This window comes from Anas platyrhynchos, chromosome 6 (assembly GCF_047663525.1).
Source record: "Anas platyrhynchos isolate ZD024472 breed Pekin duck chromosome 6, IASCAAS_PekinDuck_T2T, whole genome shotgun sequence".
Classification (NCBI taxonomy): domain Eukaryota; kingdom Metazoa; phylum Chordata; class Aves; order Anseriformes; family Anatidae; genus Anas; species Anas platyrhynchos.
The window spans coordinates 13,081,654-13,107,731 of NC_092592.1; the positions used below are offsets into that span (position 1 = coordinate 13,081,654).

General features: G+C 37.2%; 1 protein-coding gene across 2 annotated transcripts in view; it reads left to right on the forward strand.

The window, feature by feature from the left end:
* Positions 1-26,078, forward strand: part of PARG (poly(ADP-ribose) glycohydrolase) — a 64,375-nt gene that overhangs the window by 8,323 nt on the left and 29,974 nt on the right. The window contains exons 4-9 of one of the 2 annotated variants that reach the window (XM_027460657.3): positions 531-717; positions 1,966-2,088; positions 2,553-2,636; positions 4,693-4,767; positions 20,630-20,722; positions 22,790-22,947. In XM_027460657.3, the coding sequence (XP_027316458.2) occupies positions 531-717; positions 1,966-2,088; positions 2,553-2,636; positions 4,693-4,767; positions 20,630-20,722; positions 22,790-22,947 (720 nt within the window). The remainder of the gene's footprint in view (positions 1-530; positions 718-1,965; positions 2,089-2,552; positions 2,637-4,692; positions 4,768-20,629; positions 20,723-22,789; positions 22,948-26,078) is intronic. The other variant, XM_027460658.3, reaches the window with a different exon arrangement.

A 26,078-nucleotide genomic window follows, 5' to 3' on the forward strand; every position in this document is an offset into this window, starting at 1 on the left:
AAGATGCTTTGTTCACCTCTGTTAGGTTACTTTTAAATTTAAACACTTATTGCAAATATAGTTGGCATGACAAATACAACCCCGGTGAGAAAAGGTGATAGAGTAGGTACTAGTTTAAAGGAGTATATGCACCTGTGCGTGCATGCATCTGTATTCTTGAGAAGAGTCTGTAGAAGAGATTCTGGCAAATGCTGACCTGTCTTCTGTGCCTGGTGAGGCCTTTGCTAAGGAACAAGGTAATGATCGAGCACGTGGATAAACAGAGACTGTTGGGAAAGAGCATGGCTCTTCAGAGGAAAAACCTGCCTTGCTAACCTCCTGCAGTTCAGTGAAGGTGCCTGTAGAGAAGAGCGTTTTGGTGGGCACCGTGTACGTGGATGTGTCAGGGAGGAGGCTGTTAGTGGTAGGTGTTTTCCCAAGACTAATGTTTAACCTGGGCTCACAGCAAAGACTAGCAAATAAACTGGCTTGTTTATAAATGTAAGGCTGAAGTGAAAAGAAAATGTTTCAATGTATTTTTGTTTTAACAGCAGGAAAGAAAAGTGTGAATTCAAACCCCAGAGGCCAGGACGGAAGACTCCTAAATATATGCCACCTCCTCTTCCAACTAATAAGAAGTGGTTTGGGACACCAATTGAAGAGATGAGAAGAATGCCCATGTGTGGGGCCCGTCTTCCTCACCTGAGACCCTCAGCCAATCATACAGTAACCATCAGAGTAAGATACTTATGTTCTGAAATCAAATTTCATAAAGAGTTGGTCAGTAATGTGAAATGCCATATGTTAGTCTCGCAGTAGTAGCAGGTTTTGGGAATCTTTCTTTGCCATTCCTTGTGGGACACCTGACTTTCCTGAAAATTGACTTTTTGATGTATAAAATTAGGGTATTGGGATTCTAAAGAAATGTAATTTGGGCTTTACTGCCTCTAGACTATTAGGGACAAATCTTTGTCTTTTGCATAGGAGCACGTGTCTGATTTGAGAACTGTGGGAGTTTAAATATGTCTGCAAGTAAAATTTATACTTCGACGCTTTTATGTTATATTTTAATTTTAATGCAATTGTGGTTTTGGTTTGGGATATACAAAAGTTTCAAAGTGTTCAAGATATGAAGAGAGGAAGAAAAGACAAATTGCTAGCAATTTTATCACTGTATTTTAGGCCAAATGTGACATATATGCCTTACTACTTTGGAGTAATATGCAAATTATTTTTTAACATAAAATGTGACCAGTAACCTATAAGGTTAAGGGTGAGTCCTAAACAAAAGAAAAGCACATGAGGTTTGAATGCAAATAATGAGAAAATCAGTGCTGCCAGAAAGCTGTACAGCAGATTAGATCTTCAATATCCCATCACTTATTTTTACATTTCTGATACTATGTGGAATATACGTGAAATATTACTACATCTGTAATGATTTATCATTCTTTTCAGTCTCAGATTAAAGAATGGAGTTTCTATATATGGCAATGGTTACGTTTAGAACTCTATTTTAAGTATTTGGAAAATATTTGCATGAAACTGTATAGATGCTTATATTTATAAATGAGGAAGTCTTCAGCTGATGTTTGGGACATAAAAATAGTGTCATGTATAACCTTTATCTCCCTATGCATCAAGAGGTCAAATGATAGTCTTTTCACCAAGTTTAAGACTTGAGGGGATCTTCAAGATTTTGTAGTTTTTACCTTTAGTCTGAAAGGAGATACTGAATATTTCCCACTCATTTCTCGCTGCACGTACATCATTGGCTTTGAGCTGTGTCTAATGTTACTGTGGATTTAAAAGAGTGAAAGATGCATTTTTCTAACCAATTAACTTGTAGCTTTCCCTGTTCCAAAAGAGGTAGTTATAGATGAGCTTTTTCTTAACTAAATTTCTGATCTTTATTTTTTCCATTAAAAAAAAAAAAAAAAGAAAGTAGACCCTAAGTGTTTTCTTTTTCCTCCTTCTGTGTTTTAGGTAGATCTTCTGAGGGAAGGAGAGGTGCCTAAACCTTTCCCAACTCACTACAAAGATTTGTGGGACAACAAACACGTTAAAATGCCATGCTCAGAACAAAATTTATACCCTGTAGAGGATGAGGTAAGACAAAATACTTACAGGAGTGCAATAAAATAAAACTGACTTACATATAGATAAGTTTTCAGTGTACTGTGTTTTCACACACACTTGGTTATCAAGCTGTGTATGGAAACTGTAAGATCTAGTAGATGAGCATCTGGTTTGAAAAAACTGAATTCTGGGTTGTGATGTTTCAAACAAAGGGGAAGACTTTTAGACTTTTTCTTTTAGTTGTTTTACCTAACCCTCTATGTGATGGTGTATGTTACGTTTGTTTTTTTTGTTTTTTTTTTTTTTGGACACCAACAAATATGAATGAAAGTGATACAAAGGTATTGTGCAGATACTCAAAATATTTTGTTTATTTTAAAGAAATTCACAAAGTAACCTTTAAAATTTTGTGGCAAGGAAGTTAGTTATTACTAAATATAGCATTCTGTTTTGAATAACTTCATCTGACTTTATTTTGGGCTTTTGTTTTAAAGAATGGAGACAGAACTGCTGGAAGTCGATGGGAACTAATCCAAACTGCCTTACTTAACAAATTTACATGCTCCCACGATTTGAAGGTAAGTTTGTCGGTTTGAAATCAGGTCTATATACATAAATGTATAGAAGTACTTTCAGTCTTTCTGTGTACTGTTGTCAGAAAGTCTGGTTCAGTCCTCTATATTTGTTATTAAAAATAAATGAATAAACAATCTCTGCTGTTCAAGGCATTTCCTAATGAATTCTACAAATTCAAAGGTGGAAGTTGGGAAACATTTTGATTTTCTCCCTGTGATCACTTCTGGTACCTTAGATTTCTTAAATAACAGCTTTGCTGTACTGCTGCTCTGAATATCATAGCTGCTGAACAGCATTATCAAGGTCATGTGTTTAATTCTCTTAAGGTGTGTGGTGTTAGCTTTTTGTCTGTTTTTTTAAACTCAATTATAAAAAGATTATCACACTGTTTCTGGAACTTCAGTGTATAATCTATTTCCTTCCCAATTAGGACTCTCTGGTTAATTAAAAGAATTAAACTGAAGGTTTAAAAATAGTACTTTCAGTTGTTTGGAATCTATAGTCTTCCTCTACCTTTTTTCACGTCTTCTGATATAGTTCTATTTTGAAGAACTCTGCAGGTTATTTGATGCTTGAAAAACAGCTGCTCAGAGTGCTAGGCAGCACACACATTGAGTAAATAATGCCACCAGTAATTTTAATCAGAAATTATTCAGCAGTCAGTTACGGAGAAATTACTTTATTGTGGAAGCTACAAAGACCTTCATGATAAAAACGTCCTTTGTAAATGGCAAGGACGTCATGAAAACTGGGTTGTGATGAAGCTGCTCTAGGTTCCTGTTAGATTCTCTGTTGGCTTGTCATTTCTTAGATCGTGGGATGGAGCATAAATATCCCTGTTACCTCTGCAGTTCCCTATGCAGATAGAATTCTAAATTTTCATCTGTCTAATGAACTGTTAAACCTTGCTGAAGTCTTGATACTGACGTCTGCTGTCAATATCAGATGCTCATATGTGTCTCTTAAACCTTGGTATTTTGCTGTATCACGTATAATCAGGGAAAAAAAGATTTTTATTACTGTGTTAAAGAGGCGATTCTATCTGAGAGTTTCTATGGCTTGCTTGATGTGTTTTCTTGTTACCACGCTGCTTAGAACAAAGTCCTGTATATGCAATACGCTTGCATATAATGTCTAGGAAAAAAGTTCAGATTCTTAAGTGTTCCCACTGAATTTCTTAGCTCTTGTTAAAACAAATTCTACTCCATAAATCTATACAAAGCTGTCCAGAGGTAGCTACTGCTTTGTTGATAAATATAGCATGCAGGCTTCTTCTATAGCCAGGAAGGTAGGGTGATGCACAGAAAAGTGAGTTTGAAAAAATAACTGTTCACAACAGCATGCCCAATTCTAGTTGCTGCAAAAATCTTCAAGTTTTGGAGACTACTGCTCTGTTGATAAATCTTATTGTTCTTGTTGGCTATTACATCAGGAATTAATGAATTTTAATTTGTAGCAGCTTAGAATTGCTATTAGTGTTTTTTCTTTTTTTTTTTTTTTTTCTAAAAATAACATAATTCACATTATCCCTGAAAGGCAAAGAAGACTATAGAAAAGCTGCAGATTCGCTTTGAATAAGTTCTGTCCCCCAGCAACTTGTGAAACTTACTTTTGTTAATTTTGTTTTTATTTGACTTTTTTTTTTTTTCCTGAGAGCTTTTTAAAGGCTGAAGGGTCTAGTTGATTTTGTTATGGTTCTGATTCTGTAGTCTGCTAAACTGGTAAAAATTCTGCTAGACTGCAGAGGGATGCTTTTTCTACCTCTATAAAGAAAGCAAGTTCTGGGCAGGGTGGAATGTTTATATTGTGTGTTGTAGGCAGGTGCAGGTGTACCACAGAGCACTACCGACTCTAGTGTGCTCAATGCTGGACCTAAAATACGGGGTTCAGTATCATGCAGAGCTGCACCATATTAATACAGTTGCATGGATTTAGGTAGGCTCTGTGACAGGTTGTATCCACTAGATGGTACTATTTCTTCAAAAAGGAAATTAATAAAATTATTTTTCTTTTGTTAACTGAATGTCTCTGCTTTATTTCGTTGTGCTCTTTCCACAGGAGGCTATACTGAGATACAACGTTGCTTATGCCAAGAAATGGGACTTCACAGCACTTACTGACTTCTGTGACAAGGTAAACCAAGTTGCTTGAAAATGGGAAGAAAGGCAAAATGTAAATGACTTTTGTCTTCGTGTCATAGTACTCCTGGCTTCCTTTCCCTTTTCAAGAGTAAAGGTATTGCAGTCATTTATGAGGATAGTTACTTGCCAGATAACTCAGTTAAAATTATAATTAGACTTTATAAACTAGATTCATTTTAAATCATAAGAAGCTGATTTGAGTGCGTTGGTAACTACTAAGGTTACTGAAGGTAAGGTGAGCAATGCATTTTTTTATGGAAACTGTTAATCGTTTGTTTTGACTTTTCCAGTGTAATGGTTTCTTGTTTTTAAAATGTTGCTTTGTACTTTCTTAAACAACTTTAATGCTGCATTACAGTGATGTTTCTGTAGACCATGCTTTGGTGGTCTAGTGTATGCTGGGATGATTAATTTAAACTGTGAAGACTCTTGAAAGGTTGCAGTGGTTTGTATCATTGTGTATTAGCTTCTCAGAAAAGAATGGAATAGAAAGATAAGTAGTAGGTGACAAATGCAGGTTGGGCTACTTTTAATATATATCCTGACTGATGGTGAGAAACTAGGCTAGTTAATACAGTACGGGAGATGAAATGAGATGTAATAGAGAGCATATTATTTTTTTCCAACTCAGAAGTTGTGTGTACCTGTGCTTGTTTTTTGGGTAAGGGGTTGCTAAGTTGCGTTAAGGTTCAGTAGAAATTAAATTTGATTTGAAGTGAATTTGTTAATTACATATGTTTAAAACAGACGTCTGCTCTGTTCATGTGATCAGAGGACTGTTCTTTGGTTGCCTCTTTCCGTTGCTGTTAGGGACTGCTATTTTACAGGAGTTTTGTTTTGCATGCAATGCAATGTTACTGCTGAGAGAAGGTAGCTACAGAAATGCTGGTGGTATCTCTCACTATCTGTTGGGCATCAAATCTTTCACCAAGAGTGAAAAGGCAATTTCTATCACCTGAGAATGATGATTTACTTCTGGGACTCCCCGATGAAGGGAGAAAATCAGTTTAAAAACATGTATTTTAGACTAACTTGAAGAACATGCAGCACTACGTTAAACGAGTAACAGTGAAGCACTATAGAATAGTGGCCCCTTAACTATACATGTAGGAGCAAAATCCTAGCCTGGCTTTGTTTGTGGAATATATTGAGTTCAATGAAGGGAATGTGTGGAGGGGAAACACACAGAAAGATGCTTAAAATCGCTATTATTAACAGATGTGTGAGCTCTTCAAGCTTTGTAAATCAATGAGGCGTCTACTTTCAAAGCATTTACAGTCTGCTTATCTGAGCAGCTTCTCAGTGAGAAGGTGAGATCCTCTCTGGAAATGCCCTGAATACAGTAGCTGTAGTGGAGTGTACCTTTTGGAGCTCTTGTATTTGGGAGCTAATGATTAAGGGCTTACCATTGGCTGTGTGTTTTCTTGTTTATCCCATGGTTTTGAGGGAATAGGGAAAGCATTTCAGGTGATATTTGCTTGCCAGAAGTTGAATAGTTTGCTTGAAAAGAAAGCTGGATCAAGTAATCAGGCAAAGGGTGGAGCAGCCCAATAGAGAGCTGTGGGAAATAGTCACAAATATGTATTAAAAGAAAAAGATAAGACAGTCCTTGAGCCTCAGACATCCGTGCTCCTGGGCACTGTCAACTTCTAATACGTTCTTAACCAAGAATTCTGAGGTGTGATTTAGAAGGGAACTGGTTCCACAAACCTAATGGTGTGTATTTCAGTGCCTTATTTGGGCCATTGTGTTGAGATAGTACTTTAATAGGCCTGTGTTTGAGGAATTATAAAGCCTCATTTGATACTGTATATTCCAATTCTGGGCACAGCTCACCTCATCTATTAATCCGTTAAAGTTTTCATATCAATGGGTTTCTCTTACTTTGTGTTTCGTACTTTAAGTAGTGTCCTTCCAAGTTACACAGACAAAATAGGTGATCTTTTGAAAACTTACCTGTGAGGTTCAAATAAATTTTCATCTAATAATAGTAATTACCAATTTCTTGGAGTTGTTTTTCTGTAAGATGAAACACTTTCAACTTTCTCAAGCAATGGGAAATCAATGCTGTGTATGTGACCCAGGTTTTCTGCTGTGTAGGTGTGGGTCATATTTTTTCCACTGTCTGGTGCTAAGATGCATGTTCACTACCAAAAAACAAATTGACGTGAGTAGACATCTTTGTCGTCCTGTGCTATATAGAGACACTTAACTTGTGAATCTGTCACATTGAATTAGTAAAAGAGTGATTTAATCTCCTGAAGTGGACTTTTCTGTCTTGCTGAAGTTTTCTTTTTTAATGGTCAGACTTGTTGGGTGGCTTGGTGGAGGCTTCCAGGAAAGCCTGGTGGTTTCATGCAGACTGTATGGCTTTACTTGGTCCCCATGCCATCGCTTGCTCTATAGGGCTGACCGCAATAGTGATGGTTCTTGGATGGCAACAGGAGTTCAGTGGTGCATTAAAGCAGATGAAGAAATGTATATGCAATAAAATAAGTGCCCCTCTCCCTCACCATCCTTTATGCTTGCAGTGCAGTTCCTGGCATCCAAAGGTAACCCCAGCATGTGGTGTAGAGCTGAGCATCTTTGTCTTTTCCTGACACTTAGTTTGCAAGGTGCGGCCCTTACGGCTGTGGACAGTATGCTAATGGCAGTCTTCCAAAGGTAGCTAATTTCTTAGACCTGTAACTCAAACACAACATGAAGGATATTTTCCTCCTCTTAAGATTCTCTACCATACTCGGTCTTCTGTGTAGCTGTGAACAGGAGTCTGTAGAATAAAATGTAATATAACGAGCTCATTCGGGGAGACAAGTTTCACAGGCCAATTCAACTTCGTCACATAAAGCCAATAAGTTAATTGCTTTGGAATACCCAAGCAGCACCAGGCTAAAGCTTTGTTTTATTTTATAGTACTGTTTTACAGAAAGAGCTGTTATTTGGGAGAAAAAAATAAAGTCAGGTATCAGTACAGTAATGGTTACTTTTGATGTGTTTCTGGCTGGGTATGTTTATGAAGTTCATTGTCCTTTATCCCAAAAGTTTGTGTCTATTTACAGTCTTTGGGCATAAATGGAAAACTAGGCATTTTGACATCGTAGGCATAAATTTATCAATAACAGCCAGACTGGATTTTGTGACATATTTTGCTTCTTTGTGTTTCAAATCTTGGATTTAAAATACAATAGAAGTCTTTCTGTATTCTTCTCAACACAAAAACGAAGTAAGAAAAATGAAACGTGCACAAATAGAGGTGGACCAGTCCTACAAAGCTTCGTCAGAAGAGGGAGCCCTCACACTATTTTCAAAAAACTTCAATGCCAGTCAATGTTTGAAAGTAAAATTCCTATTTGTACAGTGAAGTAAATTTGGGGGCTTGGTGCTGTTTTTTCTGTTGTTTCTTTTAAAAAGTTCACAGTACCCATCAGTAATGTACGTAAAGCTCTTGGTGGCTTATTTGCTTCAGACATCTGACAGGTTTGTTGTCCTCTGTGGAATTTCCGCACAGTCATATTGATTTGTTCTTCCATCTGTTTGTTAATATTGGCAAACAGGCTTAGGATTTATTCAAGTTATTACTTACTGGGTGAGAATTATTAGTGCTAACATTTTTCATCTTACTTGCAAAATTCTTGTCATTTGAAAGTCATCCTTGCATTATTTTCTCAGAAATTAACTAGAAACCAGAGAAGAAAGTATGGAAGGCAAGCAGAAAAGGGAACATGAGGAAGCTGCTGTGGATTCAGCTGTCTTGAGACCCACACCAATGTGCGTGTGGATGAGCTTTTTTTACATGAATGATGATAGCATGTAATACATCGACAGTCTTGCAATCTACACTGCTATGTACTATAGTAGGTTATTTTGTGTTTGTTTGTTTTTGTTTTTGTTTTCCCTTGTAGATTGACACTTCCGCTTCCAGGCAAGTCCAAACACCTCTGTTCTTTCCAGAGTGCAGGAAATAAAAAGTCTTCGTTCAGGACTGAAGCTTTATACTACCTCTAGCAGTAGCGCCTTTATTTAAAGGGAAAAAGACAGTTTATCATTTAAGATGATCACGTGGCCTGCTGCTTTAGTTTGGGCTTGTTGTACTGGACATTCTTTATTATTGCATTGTTCTAAAGTCTCTTAGTGCATAAGCATAATTCTTTCATGAGTTTCATGAGTTCTTCCTCTTAAGGCTTACATTTGTTCCGTTCTTTCAGGAACAGGGAAGTGTTTTTAAACCTGAAAGTTACATGACCTTGTATACATAGTGCCTAAATTCCTGAATAGGTGATCTTTTAAAAATAAATAAATAAATAAACCCGTTTTAGTTGTGTAGTGTACGAGAACTTAAGTCTGTAGCACTTAACATTGTGAAGCTTCAGGAACTTAATGACATGGAACCACTGTCATCATTAAAATCTGAGCTGTTCTTAGATGAACCTGTCTGTGAACAGCCTCATGTGTTGTTTTTGTCCTTTGCACTAGAACTGCATGAAATTGAATTATTGGGTCATATCTGAAACTTGGGAGATTTAGCAGCAATACTTAATAACAAATTACTGGAAAATATGCAGGAAAGGCACTTAAAGTTTCAAAAAAAGAACTCTTCATGTAATGAAGCAACAATGGGAGCTTTTATTGCCCCCATTGTTTAATTTCAGACTTCTAAAGTCCTTTGAAACCTGGAGGATAACTATGGCACTTGCATCTTAGTTTTAGTGTCAGAAAACAAAGGAGTATGCTTTATAATTTTACCTTGCAAGCTATCTAAGTTATAGGTTCTTCTCATATGAGTTCTGTGAGTTACTGAAAAAATGTCATACTGTCTCTTACAGATGTTCACCTTGAATCTGTAACTATTTTTGTTTGTCTCGACTCCTTGAGCTTGATCCTATTAGTGGAAAGCTTGTACCTGGGAAATGGAGAAGATAAAATGAGAGGAGTCAGGAATGGATTAAAGATATGTAATAGCTTCCATATGAGGAACATTGAAATAGTCTAGGAATCTTATTTTTCATCTTAGTTGAGAGAGAGGTGAGGAATGGATATGACAGTGGTGTCCTAAAGGAATATAACAGTCAAGAAGAAATGACCATTTATTCCTCTAGTACAACAGTTAAGGGACACTGCGCAAATACTCCTAGTAGGTGTGGATTTCAAAAATGAACAAAAGGAATTACCTACTTAAATAATGCATAAAAAGCTGTGGAACTCCTTTTCTCAGGGGGAGCTGAAGATGCTAAGGGTTTACGTCAGGTTTTGAAAGGACTTACACAGATCCCTGGTACAGAGATCTTGTTAGCATATACACAGATACTGTGGTGGTCTCTGGGCATTTTTTAAACACTGATTACTACAAGTAATGGTGGTGTGCTGAGGGAGTGTTGCTGACTGCTTGCTGTTAGACTTTGCTAGGCATCTTTTCCTCATCTCTGTCAGACAGGTTTGGGGATATCGTGGACATTTGTCCATTTTTACATTTTTCTGACTTTGGATTGAGGATGAGAGGCAGAAGTGGCCTTTGCATTCAGCCTGCACTGTGTTGTAACACCAATATGAGATGTTGCTGACAGAAAGACATGCAAATCTATATGCTACTTGCTTTTAGAAGGACAAAATAGTTATGTTAGTTGACACTTTAAGTGAGCATCACTTGAAGGTGCTTGTGCCTTTTAAAATTAGTTTTTTTAGGCGTGCTGCAGAACTTTAAACCCCTTGTTCCTACTTGATGCAAGTAGGAAGGCTTGAATGGAATACACTATCATTATCTCTACAAAGAAGCTCTCTTTCTCCACAACATAATGCTCGGTTTTCAGTGACTGGGTTTGGCTTTTGATGTTCAAAAAAGCATGCGTGTGGTTGCAGTGACAATTTATGGACATTTTGTGGTCTTTTTGTCTTCTGGGAAAGCTGTTTGAAGCCAATCAATCTGTGTAATGACAAGGATATACATAACTGATTACTGTGTAAGCAAGACTCACTGATTTAAACCTTAAAACTGGCTATTAGAAGTTGTGGGTATGTGGGTTTGGTTTTGTTTTGTTTTTCCCTTATGGCAGCCTCAGCTGGTTCTAAAATCTGGTACAAAGCTATGTAGCAGGAAAACAAGGTCAGTTGTCACATTGAAGCAATGCATTGTAATTTTTCTTCACTCTTGGTGCTTTTATGTGATTATAGGATATAGGCTATTAAAAAACATTGTCTTAAAACTGCAACTAATTAATTTTGAACCAGGATTAGAAAAGGAGTCCTACTTCTCCCTGCTTCTTTCCATTAAAACTCACATGATGATCATTCTTCTGGATGTTAGATCCTTTTGGAAGTCTGGAACAGTCAGGGCATAAGGCTTCATTGTCATCTATTTTTATGCACAGGAGTCTGTAAATTTCTAGAAGAACAATAACTCTTTCAAATTTCCTATAAATATTTATTAAAATTTATCAGGTTTATATATTCATTAAAGATAAACGTGTAGCAAATAGGAAATAAATTTATAAATACAAATGTGTAGTCTTTTCTATTTTCTGTAAATATCATGCATCCACATTACAGACGTTTTGTTCTTTCAAAAGGCTCATCTCCTTTTTCTTGAAAAAATGTAAGTTCTTCATTGTACTAAAAATTATTTTACATTTACACAAATATTTATTGTCTAAAATTTGGCTTAGCAACATTCATATGGAAATGTGCCCATGCTTTATAAGTTACCACTTTTTTCTACTGTAGATGTTCTGTGCAGTTTCTAGAATATAGGAGGATGTTCTTAATGAGTGGTGCAAGAGTCTCCTCTACAAGGAGTCTTATTCCTATTAGTTGGTGCTTTGTATTTGGGAATAATACAAAGAAATGGAAGAGAGATGTGGTATGTTACACTGAACAATGTAGCAAGTGTGTTATGTTGAACTGTGGCATAAAACTAGTAAAACCTGGGATAAAATCTACAAGATGCCTTTACTGTATCTTTTGGTGGAAGTAGTTTCCCATTTGAATGTGTTGCCACATAGTATACTGGTGCATCTGGCATGAGCTTGTTACTTTTAGAAAATGTCAGATACAAGTAATTGATGTAAGAAGGAGCACATTTAAAGCTTGATAACTTAGTATTTGCACCTCTGTTTTTTCTACTGACAGTTTGTCTACTGCTTCTCTAAGACTTCCTTGTGTTTTGAGATCACTAAGCTGATAAGAATGAAATTAAAAAGCGTGCTCTTAAGTAAGTATTTCCATTGAAAAATTGAAATTGCAAAATTTCACAACCACAGAACCTCAGCCTGTGGTCTTAAGCTTTATTAAATACCCTTAAATTTAAGATTAAGAAAACTTAGAAAATACCTGGACAATTTTGGAAAGTATACTTCCTTCGTTTTAAAACATTATTTCCATCTTTTTCTTCTAAGAAAGAGAATGTAAACTCAACATATCTGAAGATGATTTGACTGTAGTTGGATTATGACTGAGCTCTGGATTTTCCTTCATTTTTTGAAAAGGACTACACTGTTAAGAAAACTATTGCTGTTTAGTATATGTGTATCCTGAGAGATTTTCGGTTCTAATAAGGCTTTACGCTATTCCTTGACTCCTAGCAGGTCTTAGGAACTATGTCAGTCTTTCCTGTATATTTTGTTGTTTGAATGACCTGCTGGAAGAAAATGATTGCTGTAATCAGAGGTATTGGAACAGAAAGAATTTTAAAGGACCAAATTGTTCTGGTGACTGGTTTTTTGATAAATCATTTTTATAATTGTTTGGACAGTACTAACAGAAGTGAGCATTGTACAGAGATGTCAGCATTACAAAGGTAGGCTTTTAAGCAAGAAACAAAATGTCCCAAGGCTGAAAATAGCCTATCCATTGCTCTTCACTGGATTTCATTTTAGTCCAGATGTTTTCAAACAATTTTCATTGCATCAGCCTACCTTTTTCAAATCTAAACTGAAAATGTCTTTTTGAATGTGCTGAGAAGGGTTTCCTTTTCACAGCACCAGAAAGGAATTTGTCCCCATATCGTAAAAAAAAATGTAAGCTTCTCTGGGGTGAGAGGGAAATATGCATTTTGTACCCATTCAAAATGTTAGTAGCTAAGCATTGTAGAGGTGAAATGGCAATGTGTACTGAATTATAAGCTTATTGTTAGTTTTCTGTACTTCCCAGTAAAACAGTTGAGTATTTTTGAAGTGGTGCTTTATAAGCACCATCACAATGACTGTTGCATAGACTCAGGATTACCAGGGAAGGGATTTCTACATATACCAGGTGTAGTTCTAATTATAAAGTCAAAAGTGTTTGTGGATATGTAATGCTTTGAGACAATGGAAAGATAACCCTTAGGATCTCTTCAATAGTTTTACCCTGTATTGGGAACATTCCTGTTTAAAATAATAATAATAATGAATACGAAGATCTGGGATTTAAAGTCTACCTTCTGTTAATTGTTCTGTTTGTTTGAGGGCAGAATGCTGATGGAAAAATTTCTTTGCTTCCATTAGATTACATTTATTATTTATCCATACTTTCATTCACTTGCGATAGCAGGGTAAAGAAACTTCTTTTGTTTGCTATGGTTTTCCTTAGCTGCTTTATGCCTTTAAGTTTTACATGTCTGGAGCAGTTAAAACGAAAAAGTGGTGGTGGTAAAAATAAATTAAATAAATAAAATAAAAAACCTCATGAGATACTCTGAAATAGTTGTAGTTAAGTATCTGATAACTTTTAGATGTTCCCCCAGTATAGGTCTTAGCAGATGTTTTCAAAATCATAGCAGTAATGAACTTTCCCCCCTGCCCAAGTATTTTTTTTTTTTTTTTAGGGAGGTAAAAGCTTTGAATGAATGTGGAAACTGATCTGTTTTATCCTCATCTTTTCAGTCAGGTGAAAGATGGAGGTTTTTCCCTCGTGTTATGGCCCTGCTGTAAAAACAAGGCCATAGCCTTTTTCAGTGCTTTGCACTTCCCGACTCAGGAGCATTTGGAAAGCAGTATTTGACTCTTCCTTCCAGGAGTCTGCCATTGCTTTGGACATGATTGTGGCGCTTCTGCTCACTAGAGAATTGCTTTTCAAGAATGTGCAGGTGGAGCCTGCTTGTGGCCTGGGGAGAGCTGGGACAGAGCTTTCACTCGTTGCCAATGAGTGTGGTTGAGGTTAGATTTCCAGTACAGAGGAAGTATAAAAGGGTTTTTAAAACCATTAAAAGAAGATACAAAATTAAATATATTTATTTTTTTCCTCTCATAAATGACTGGACTATATCTAGAATGTTGAAAAGCTTTAAGAGCAAAGCTGCAGTTGTTAGGGATGATACACCTGAGAGAGCATTTCAGGGCTGGATTGGCAGAAGACGTGAATGAGCCTTCAGGGGGGGAAAAAAATAAACAAAAGTGAATTAACCTCTGCCTTGTAAGCTGTCTTCCTTTTTCCTTTTGAAGTGTCAGTTTGTGGTTTTGATAAATGTCAGAAGCATTCTTCTTCTCAAATAAGAGTCTTTTCTGCATAATCCTGTGTTATGTCTTTTTTTTTTTTTTTTTCCTCTTCCCTCCATAGATTACTTTGTCCTTGCTCTGGATTCTAATCAGACAAGGGCTCAAGAAATGAGATGGATTTGACAGCTAAGTGTGTTTCCTACTGAATTAGTTTTGTAAGGGAGCTAAAGGAGGCAGGTGAGAGTTTATTATTTCCTGGACTTGTAGAAGTTCATTAACTTAATCAAATAGGAACTAAAGTAAAACATTGGGTTTTCCCTACCCCCTCTCTCATCTATTCCTCCCCCGTGCTTTGCTGCAAGGTTTCAACCTTGTTTATATGTATAATATTTTGCATTATGGCCAACAACCTGTTGTATGTTTGCATACAAGTCAGTGTGCTGCAGCCTGAAGTCTCTGTCTAGGTACTGGGTATGTAGTGGAGGCACAAGAAGATTAAATAGAGTTCATCTGCTCTCTGTCCAGAAGAAAAGACTTTCCAGAGAGTATGATTTAGTGAAGCTTTTTATTTCATGCATATTAAATTAATATACTAGTTTTCAAAGTCACTTAACAAGAACTTGTTTGGGCTTTTTTGTTTTGTTTCCCAGCTGTTCCAAACAACCCATTGAGAAAGTCTGCTTTCAGGATTCTCTGATTCTTAAAAGTACTTATGAAAAGAATGAAAGTAAGGAAGGCAGTGCAGATTGGCAATCTGAGGCTGTTCTACATTCTGGTAAAAGACTTGAATAGTATAATTCTGGCATTATAATTCTGATAATAGACTTGCATATAATGGCCAATGGCTTGGTTATTTTATTGGCACTGAAGTGCTTTAGTTGTGGATGGAGACTCAACCAGGTTTAAGTGTTGCACAAACAGTGAACAAAAAGCATTTGACTTCTATTTGGGACAGAGGAGAACAAGTACGTAAGTGTAGCGTGCTCAGGAATTAAGAGAAAAGGAAGACATTACACTGTACACTAACGATCTGTTACATGATTGCTTAAATACACAAGTTTTTGTATAAGCATCATCTCAAAGGAAAGCCTTAGCTTAAGGGGAGACACTTCAGGATGTCTTGGAGGGTCTTTTGTGGAATACACTTCTGAAAAAAAAAGTGGGAAATGGAAATTATGAACATTATCAAAATGTGGACAGGAGCTAATATTATGTAGAAAAGTGAGAGCACAACAGAGCTTTTCTCTCAAGTCAGCAATAGAGGACCACTTGGAAGGGAGGTACAGTCTGTGCACTGAATGGGGGAAAATATCATTTTAAATGCTTACAAATAGAAAAAAGGTTTTAATGCTCTTTTTAATTTCTTAAGAAATTAAGCCTTCAAACACAAGTTCCTATTCTCCTAAATTACTTCTCTCTTTTTTCAGTTTTCTGTTTTCCCCGTAATCCTCACCAAAATTGAAAAATCACAAAAGTTGATCAGACTTCTATTCAGAAAACCATTCTGAGTTGCATTAGGCTTCATGATTCAGACTGATACCAGATTTCTTGCATGTGGCACTGAACTAGTCTTTCTCTTTGGAAAAATGTGACTAGTACTCCTTTGTTCACCTTTCTCCTTCAGGTCTGCGATTCAAAGACAAGGAGATATATTAATGGTATGTCTAGGTGAACTAGATACGTTATATGCTACACTTCTATTTGCTGTCAGGTTTCTCAGTTTGGAAGTGTTTGATATGTAGATCTTGATGTCTTGTAAATAAATACAGAGTTTGTTTTATTTGAGACAAATTGAAGGTAGTGAGGAATGAATCCTGAGACTATGAGAATAAGATTACTGTGAATACAGTAGATAGAAGTTACCCAGTTGGTCTCATATATTAGTTAGGAGGCCATTACCACCTGTAACCCTATGAGATCTTACATTAGAGCAATCAGGAAAACTCACTGGAAAGGCAGTTTAGTGCAGTAGCTGATTATACAGCGCATTTACAAGCAGGAACTGAAATAAAGCAGTTCTAAGAAAGTACAGGCAGCACTGTGACAGCTGGGAAGGAAAAAGGAGGCTGAAACCCATTAGAATTAGGGAACGAGACATCAAGTCTGAAGTCTTACCTCTGTTTTTCCTCTTCGTCCTTAAGAACGTGGTTCAGGTGGTCATTGTCCTGCTGCTGAAGTTAATATGGGGAAGTAAAAACAAATTGAAAACATTAAGCTGTTGCTGTCTTAGCATCTTGTTTTGCCTGCTGACTTGATTATTCTATCTTCCCATGTGATAGATGGAGGTGTCCGAGTTTGTGTTCTGTATGTGTAGCAGGTTTGGTTTGATGAGCTGTCAGATTTAGATTTAAACTCTACCATCACTATCAACCCATGCTACCTCAGATCCTTCTTGCTGGGACTGTCAGGCACGCTCATTCGTTACATTTTGGAGGACTAGTTTATAGTGACAAGAGGCCATTACTTACAGCAGTAGTTAGACCTCTTTGCCGCTCTGTAAATGTTCATTTTGTAAAATTGCAATGCAAGTTTGGCCAAGAGCTCTTACCTCTGCTACAGCTCGCTGAACCATTTGCATCTTATGAATTGGAGCCCTAAGTCATTTGTGTTTAGTCAATCACTCCACTGCAAATACTGATGAAATCACTGAGGGATTTCTTTGGAAAAAGGCAATTCATGTTTTGTAACTCTGATTACATGTACTTTTCTGTTGGATATAACCCCTGCTCTTATTCCATTCCTAAATAATTTTTGCATGATTGGAGGACTATGAATAAAGTCAACAATATATTTTTGTTTTGCTTTGAACCCTGAAAGAAGCTGCAGAGGGTATGTATGTATAATAAGGAAAGGAGAAAAAGATCAATTCTTTTAAAAAAAAAAAAAAAACACAAAATTGCTGTGGTAGCTAATGTATTTTTCATCAAAAACTCTTGAAAACCATTTTGTATTTTAGAACTCTTTAAGTTATAAAACAAATACTAAACATTCAAAAATGAAATTCACTCCTTTTTCTTAATGTTTGCATAGTTGCAGCTTTGAAAAAGACTGTATGTAGTTAAAAGCACATTACTGAATAAAATTACTGAATTTTAAAATACATACAATAATATACAGGTGTCCCTGTACCAGACATTCTTCAGTGAGATTCTTCTTGCAACAGCTTTGCACTAACTGCAACGCTGCTTCTTCAGCAAAGAGTTGCTTTGTAGCCCATTGGCAAGGGGACTGTCTGGTTCTGTTTTACCTACCCTGCGCCGGGTTGGTAATGCATGACCCTTTGGTAGGCTGCTCTGACTTACCTGTCCTCCACTGCACTAGTCCTCCGGGTTATTTTCCTGTTGGGTCAGCAAGCTGAAGGATCTCAAGAACATGGGGTGGGTGTGTGCATTTGAGGATGAAGAATGATACATCTGTCTTTCAGTGACAATAAGTAAGTAGAATATGCAGTACAACTCTAAATAGGCTTCTTCTTATATCAGTATTGCTTCCTGAAGAGAGGATTTCCTTCTAAATAAATCTGTATTCAGTTCTGTGACCAGGTGTTCTCTGTGCTGCTGCAGGGTTCTCCCATGCTGGTGTTCGTATCGTGGGATGTCTGTCAGGTGTAGCTGTGGCATAAGCACTCCACATCTTGGAGTCCATTTACCTTCCATTGCTGACTGTCATTTTTTTCCTTTTTTTTCTTGTTTTCTACGTCTGAGAAGTGTGTTACAGATGAAAACCAGGCTCCACACAGCACTGAGCATAGCTGAGAACATGCACTGATAGTGGGTGGCCTACAAAGCTGCTGGTATGCTGCCTTGGTGGTCAAGAGGATTAGGGTGAAGCAGACAGGGTTTTGCAGGTGTTCTCTGCCTATGAAACCTCATAGGAAGAACCTGGGCGGAAAAGGTAAAGGTAGGATTACACTGATGTGGCTGTGACTCAAGTTACTTGGTTCTCTAGGAACTTAAAGGTGAGAAAGGCTGTGTGCTTCTGACTTACTGCTGCTGTTCAGTAATGGCTTATAGCTTCAAGAGAAGTACAGGACTGAATATTGCACCCAAGGAGTTGTTTTCAGGGAGAAAGTTTTTGGGAGAAGTCAGAAGAGCTGTGCCCAAATAGGGGAGCATTTAAAACAGGGATACTTAAGCTGCTTGGTTCAATTAGAGAAGGGTAGAGCTGGCAGTTCCTTGGCAAGGTTTGTGAGTTTAGCCCTTGTAGTGGTCGTACTGAAGTTGTGGGGTCCTTCAAGTGACTTATCCTGTGACAATCCTTTCAAAAAATACAACAACGGCTGCAATAAAAAGTCATTTGTCATTTAGATGTAGGAATAGCAACAAAAAGCCATTCATCATTTTGATGTAGGCATAATCTGTCTGAAGTCCAATGAAAATGCTTCTGAGCATTAACAGCTTGCAATTTTGATGGTTTTGTTAGCGAAGGTCTAGTAAAAATTGTGTATGGGAATAATTTAGAAAGGAGGCTGTTCTGGTACAACATTAGGAAGATAAGGAGAATGAAAAGTAGCATTTCAGAGTTGAAAAGTAAACTTTCTGGTTATGTATTCTGCGTCAGAGCTGAGCTGAACAGTTGCTGGCCCTGCTTCTGCTTTGGGAAGAAATCGTCTCATACCATTGTTATATTGTTTTAAAAGAAGCATAAAGAGAAGGTTGAAGCCTTGACAGCTATGACAAAGTCCGGTGCCGTAATGTGTCACCAGATAAGTGATACTGTACAGTCTGTGGCAGTCAGCAAAGCACAGCAGCCACTCTTTATGTGTCAATTCTAGAAGAGAGGAAGTATTACCCGAAGGGGAGAGAATATCAGAATTTGACAGCCTGGTAGACATCTGAGGTTAAATGTCATCTCTTGAATAGATTTAACTTACATATTCATTTTATTTATTGAGATCTGAAATTCAGTCCTTAAATGCATATTTGGTTTGTTTCTGGCACTTAAAAGCATCGCACCTAAGAACATGGAAAAGTTTCCTGCTAGAGCAGATGATGATAAAGGTTGGGTGATAATTTTCAATATCTGACCTATTCTGTGTAAAACTAAGTGTATATGTAGCCAACAGCAGTAGAAGTGAGATAAATATTTATTAGTCTTAAAAAAGAAAAAAGTTAGTTGCATTCCTCCTCCATTGAATGATTTTCAGATCTCCTAGGTTTGCTGTTCTTTGTAAGTTCTTGTTTCAATTCACAATTAATTCACCTTGTTTGTATGTATCCTTGAGCAGCATACGTAATGTATGGGAAGTAACTATGTAGGCACTGGGATTATTCTTTTATTCTTTCATACAGACACATACCCACAGCGTGCTGTTTGTTCTCTGACTATTTGCTTTGTTGTTTGTTTGTTTTTTTTTAACTTCCTGAGCACTCAGCATTTCATATCACTTGAAAGAGGATGGACTAGAGCAGAGATACTTCTGTTATTTTAATGATCTCAGAAGATCCAAAACTGCTAGCCTCCAAACAATATTTTCAGCTTGTGTTTTATGGGGAACAGTACGTGTTGGAAAGTAGGCATCTTCATTTCCATTGGTTGAGCTCAGAACTGGCATTTGCAACTTGGAAGAGAGCCGGGCTCCTTGCTGGCAGCTCTGGCTGCATTGGCTTGATAACCAGACTGGACTTGCCAAAGCTGCCAAACACACAGTGTCAGGAAAGCAGTTGAGAATGGGGCAGAGGGGCTGGGTGTGACCAGGTCTTGAGTGTAAAACCTTTGAAAAACCTCGTGTAGTTGTGGTCTCTCCATCTGGGGAAGCCAGTTACAGGAAGAGGCCGGCGAGGTGGCAGCTTCAGCATGCTCCCATTGAGGGACCTGGCAGGTCGCACCCTTTAACAAAAGTAATCCGGTGGCTGTGGGTGCTGGGGGAACGTGATGGGATGGGGGTGAGGAGCAGAGTGGCCAGGCTGGCGTGCCCATAGTTTCCTGTTGCTGCTGCTGGGGACCATCGGTCTGCCCCACAGTGTGTTCCTGTGTCCTTAACAGGAGAATGTTACAGGTGCTTGCCTCGGTGTACGGCCTGAATATGAAAGTAAATCAAACCACGCCAGTACTTCAGTGGTTATGTGGTGATTTGTACTAGTGGAGAATTTGGTTCATTGCTTTGAAAAGAGTTAAACTAACTTATTCAAGATTCTTTCATAGTGCATTTGATGACAAGCAACTTTTTAGAGAGAGAGAATAGCTTGTATATTTCAGTTTAGTGGATTATTGCATAGTAAAATGCAGTGAGGTACTATGATAATCATAGAATCATAGAATATCCTGAGCTGGAAGGGACCCTTAAGGATCATCAAGTCCTGGATTTGAATTAAGCTAATAGAACCTGTTTTTTTCCTTCCATTTCTTTTGAATGGATCCTGTCTTCACAAACTTGTTTTGTACAGTTATTTCTGAGATTTTTTTAAAATTATTTTTCATAAAAAGGTCTATTTTTTCCCTCTTGAATAGGTTCTTGAAGATGCAGAGGCCCAGCATTTGTTTCAGTCCATTCTTCCTGATATGGTCAAGCTTGCGCTTTGTCTCCCTAGTATCTGCACACAGGTAAGTAAACATAGCTAGTGAAATGTTCTCTGGCAGACCGGTTTTCTGCAAACTGAAACTAATGGCTAGGGTCAAAAGATCAAGCTTATATTATATTCTTAATAAAGATATAGCTTTTGTATTGAATGTAGCTGAAGCTGAGGGAACAGAATAGACGATACACATCTATAACAATATAATAGAATCATACTTATCAACTGAAATACTTCAATAAGCTTGAAACACCTGATTTTCAATTCTTAGAGCATAGAAGTAGTGTTTTCATAAAGCATTCTGTGAGAGCATACTTTATCCTACTTAGAGCATTGCAGTACTTGTGCACAGAAAAACTTCAGCTAATTCTTTGTTATTGTTACAGGAATCAGTTCTGTGGGTTGTAAAGCTAATAAAAGCCTTACTGTGAATAATTTTGTTGAAGTGAATAGGACTAATCAAACAAGTGAGGTTGCATGATAACACACTGGCAGGGTTAGGACTAACTTCTAAGCTCCTTTGTCACAATTTTCTACATTGATTTTTGTTGAACTGGAGCAAGTAAATTTTTTCTTACTTCATGCAGAAGATGTTCTATGACAGGTAGATAATTTCAAGCAATATGAATATTGAAGCTTTTGCTTTCACTGGTAGGACAATTTTTTGAGACTGCCAAGAAGTTTCTGAACACAAAGTAACACACAGGATTCAGAAGTTCATGTAGGAATGCCTATTACAAAGATGTACTGTTAGCCAGTACAGCCAGTTCTTAACCATTAATAAATGGTTAAGGACTTTGTCAGACTTCATTTTTGGGTTATATGAAGCTAAACTTGTTCCAGTAGAATATACTGTTCAGCATAACCTAGTTTTATAGGCTTACAGGACTGAGAGCTTCTCACACTTCTTTTCCCCCCCTCTACCTGTGTGATTTCAGACATCATAATATAGCGTGTTACTTAAATAGGCTGAAAACAGAATGAGATGCAGTGAATGTAGTAATTATAAATAGGCTGAAAACAGAATGAGATGCAGTGAATGTAGTAATTATAAGAATGAAGGAAAACTTGTGTTGTGGAGTAAACAGGGCTGTGTATTCAACAGTCTAAATTAGCAGCAGCTTCTGTATTCAGAACTGCAAGGATTAAAAGGTAGCTGCTCAGCTCTGCTGGGGCTAGGCTAATGGTGAAGGCTGAGTGTTGGAAGAAGTGAAAACTCTGTTCTCTCCCTTCTGCCAAGGGGATTTATCATAATTGTTACTGACTCCTTGGTAAATAGAGGTGCATTTTTATTGCTTTTTTGTTTTTGTTTTGTTTTGAAATAAACTACCTTGAATGTGGTGAGGGAATATTCCATATCAATAGACTAAACCCTGATAAAATGGAAGATGTGTAACACCTCAGGTTTGTTCCCCCCCAGTTTTGTTTCTATTTAAACTGGAAAAAAAAAAACAAAAACAACAACTAGAGTCAAACCCCAAAATGAAGCTGTGCTTTTTTTTATTCATTCAGATTATAAAAGAATCAAGGATCCTACACTTCGTGCAAAGATTATCAGTCCATTTTTTAGTTCAGGGAGGATGGAAAAAAAATGAAGTCATAGGATGATCTGTGGAGTGACCTCCACCTTTCGTTGTAAAGTACAATGCTTGATTATTGTAACTGAAAACATTCATTAGGGGTTTTTAACTGTACAACTGTCAAAATTGCTTTTTTTTTTTTTTTTAAATCAGTTTTTAAGATTGCCCAGGAATTGCAAATCCTGTCTATTCTTTGTCCTCTCTTTCCCCTGGTTTTGTTTGCTAAGTTGTGTGTTCTTGGTCTCTTTTTTTTTTATTATTATTGATTAGAAATCTGCAGTTTGTCAAGCAAGCTTTTTCCCAATTGTCTTGAATAAACTGTTCTTGACTTTAATGGTGCTGCTGATTAAAGGGTTCGCCAATGGCCTAAATTACTCTTGCTCTAATTTAACAAATGTAATTTTGCGCTGCTGTTTTTTCTTTTAAAATGGGTAAGCTAATTATTTTTCTCTCTCCTTCCCTCCCTTCTCTCCTGGCTCTCCCTCCCCCTCACTTCTTTTGTTCCCACTTGGTAGCCAGTACCTCTACTGAAACAAAAGATGAATCACTCCATCACAATGTCACAAGAACAGATTGCTAGCTTTCTGGCCAATGCTTTCTTCTGTACTTTTCCACGTCGCAATGCGAAGATGAAGTCCGAGTATTCTAGTTATCCAGACATTAACTTCAACAGGTATGGCTCTCTGTAGTAAATGGAACTGTTAACCCTTCAATAAAAATACTGTACTTGTCATTTACAGGTAGAAACCTCTTTCCTCTTCCATGTTTTTAGAAGACTGTGCTCACTTGTTTCAGTAGTTTGTGTTCTTCTTATTTTCTCCTTACCTCTAAGGGACAAGAAAGCTATGCAACTAAAAAATAAAAAATAAATAAAAATAAAAGAAAAAGGCGGGGGGGGGGGCAACAAAAAACTTGCATGCAGGAAGATTTTTTTAATATTTTTTTTGTTTCCTTGTGTGCACGTGCACAAGGCACACTCTTACACTGGCACAAATAAACTGATGCAATTCCCTGCTTCTGTATAGCCATTTCTCTATGAATGGCCTAGTTTGGTTTTGCTTCAGATATTTTGTATGTATTTAATTTAAAGGTCAGTGCTTCCCCAGACATGTTCCTGTTGTCTCCTTTGCGTTAGCAGTAGTGATCTGCACGTTGAGTCGGGACTAGGACTTGATTCTTCAGTAACCATACATCTGCCTATCATTTTAAGGCAGCTGTAGAGCTTCATGTTAAAATAAATCTGTCCTGCAAATTAGTCTAGGAAGGTTCTAAGACCACAGCATTAATTTAACTGAAAATACTTTGATTTCTAAACAAGCCCTTATTCTTTTTTTTTTTTCCTCAATACTAGCATGCATATAGATTTAATTGAAATATTTTCTTTGTATCTTTTATTGCATAAATGTCCTTATTTCAGTTATAAATGGGGGAAAGGATGAGATCATTTTCTGCTGCAGAATAGTGTAGTTCGCACAGACTCCTAGATAGATAGTTTCTTTTCTCTGGTCACTTATGTACAATTCCATGTGGATTAACCTTAGGTTTATTGGTCTCGGACAGATCATCATCTGGAGGTTTTCCTCATTCCCCCACAGTTAACACATAGCATATATGCTCTGAACATTGAGACGAGATACAAAGATGCAGTGTTACCTGTGATCTAGCACTTGAACATTTGTGTCGTAAGAGCCACACTAGGCTCTAACTTCCTGAAATAAATCATGTCAAATGTGCTGGTACACTGATTTTGGTGCTAAGAGTTAGCTTAAGTTTCTCTACACTGAGTATTTCAGAAGAGAGTCCAGAAAGCTGTACTTGGTAAATGTTTCCTGACTTGGTGTTTAATCCAGCAGTGCAGCAGGGTACAGAAGTGTGAGTGGTCATTTGTGCCCCCTAGAAGCTCAGCGTATTTTGCACCATCAGCTCCTAAGTACAAATAAGTGAGAAGTAACCATCCATTCGTTAGAGCAGCTTATGTTCAGGGTAGTGGGAGAGGACAGCAAGGTTCTGGACAGGGGCCTGTTCGACTGTTTTTGTTTTTTTTAAAAGTACTTGTATCTTGTTTTTATTGTACCTTAAACATAGTCTAAGCCAAGCAGTTGATAATTTAACTGTAGATTAAAATGCTGCGAAGTCATTAAAATAAATTCACACAGAACATTGCACAGGTACATAAAGTCAAAGTATTAGTGTAATACTAGTGGTTAACTCTGGACATAATGTTTTGAACTACTTTTAATACAAAAAAAGCCTTGGAAAACTATTAGGTAAATAAATTACTGCCATAGACTTAAAGAATAGCCAGTAAAAAGCTCTAACTGTTCAGGATTTTTGCCTTATTCTGGTCAGTCCTTTGTTCTTTCTTACTTGGCTTCTTAGTGCTATTACTCGTAGTAAATTCCTGTAATATTATTTAAAAGGGATAATACAACAGGCAATCTTCAGGCCTCCCTCTTGCGTTGTCTCTGAAGTAATGCTCTGCTTTTGGTCACAGAAGGTAGAAAGGCAGTTTCACTTGCCTAAGTGCAAAAATGTTGTAACCAAACTGGAGAAAAGAAGGAATGCTGATGTCCTCTTTCTCCTGAGGTTTAAAAGCGTGCGTTCCTCAGCGTTTGTCAATGCATGCTTTTGTGTGTTCTTGTATAAAAAGGCTTATCTTTGTGATCCTTTTTATTTAATCATTTGTTGGCCTAAGGTTATTTTTTCCCTTGGTATTTTGCATTTGATAACGTGATTTTTTTGATATTTGATTAGTGAAGTAGGAAAGAGGTGTGACTAGCGGTAGATAAAATAAGAGCAAATGTGTCTGTGAGAGGGGAACTGACGGGATTACAGCAGGAGATTGAAGTGAGCGGTGTAGAGAATACTACAAGAAATTGCACTGTGTTCTGTCATGCTACTGTATGTAACCTGACTTTGTTGAAATCTAAAATGAAGGGGAGGAGGATGGGCAGTATCCCATTTCTCTTCCTCCTGCCAGTCCTGTATTTTCTTGTCCTGAAAAGTTAGTTCTTTAGGAGCAGGAAAAGACAAAATGTCATGTTTTCAGCTATTTTTTCAGGTGTACAAGATGACAAGGTTTGTTCCGCTGCAGTGTGTATCCTCAGGTTTTACAGAAAAGCCTTTCATGAGAAGCTGGATGTGTTCAAAAGGCAGCAATAATGGCTGAAATTAAGATTGTTGTGACTTTTTTTTTCTTTTTACTTGTGTTTTGATTTAAAGGCTTTACAGGCTATTGGTCTGCTCTGTTTAGGAATGGGCATAGCAAATTGTTCTACACAGCAGCCCTTTCTCCCCACAGTATTGTGAACCTGCAGTTTTTTCCAGACTTGGTTCTTTCCTCAGCATAATTTCTGCTGCATGACTATGAATGAATTATTACATTCTTGGGTGTGGAGAAAAAAAAAAAAATCTGCCATGATTCCCTAATAAAGCAGAATTAGTAAGTGCATGCTAGCATTTGGGAATTTTTTTCAGTGAATGCTGTGTTCCTGAATTCCACTGTGCATGCACCTTATATGTTCATACAAAAGGCTTCCTTCCACTCTTTCCTTCAACTCTGAGACTGAAAAAATAGAACTTGTGCCTTAAGTTAGAAACACAAGTGTATAAGCTGTTTCTTATGTTTACAGTTTTAAACAGTAATCATATATCAATTCACTTTATGCAGACTTAAACATCAGTAGCTGTTTATCCACTATAAAGTAGTTATGTTTTCTGTGTTTTAAGTGCTGTCATGTTCCCTTCTCCCTTCCAGTCTTTGCCCTGCTGTGCGGTGTTAAGTAGGATACTGTGATACCCACT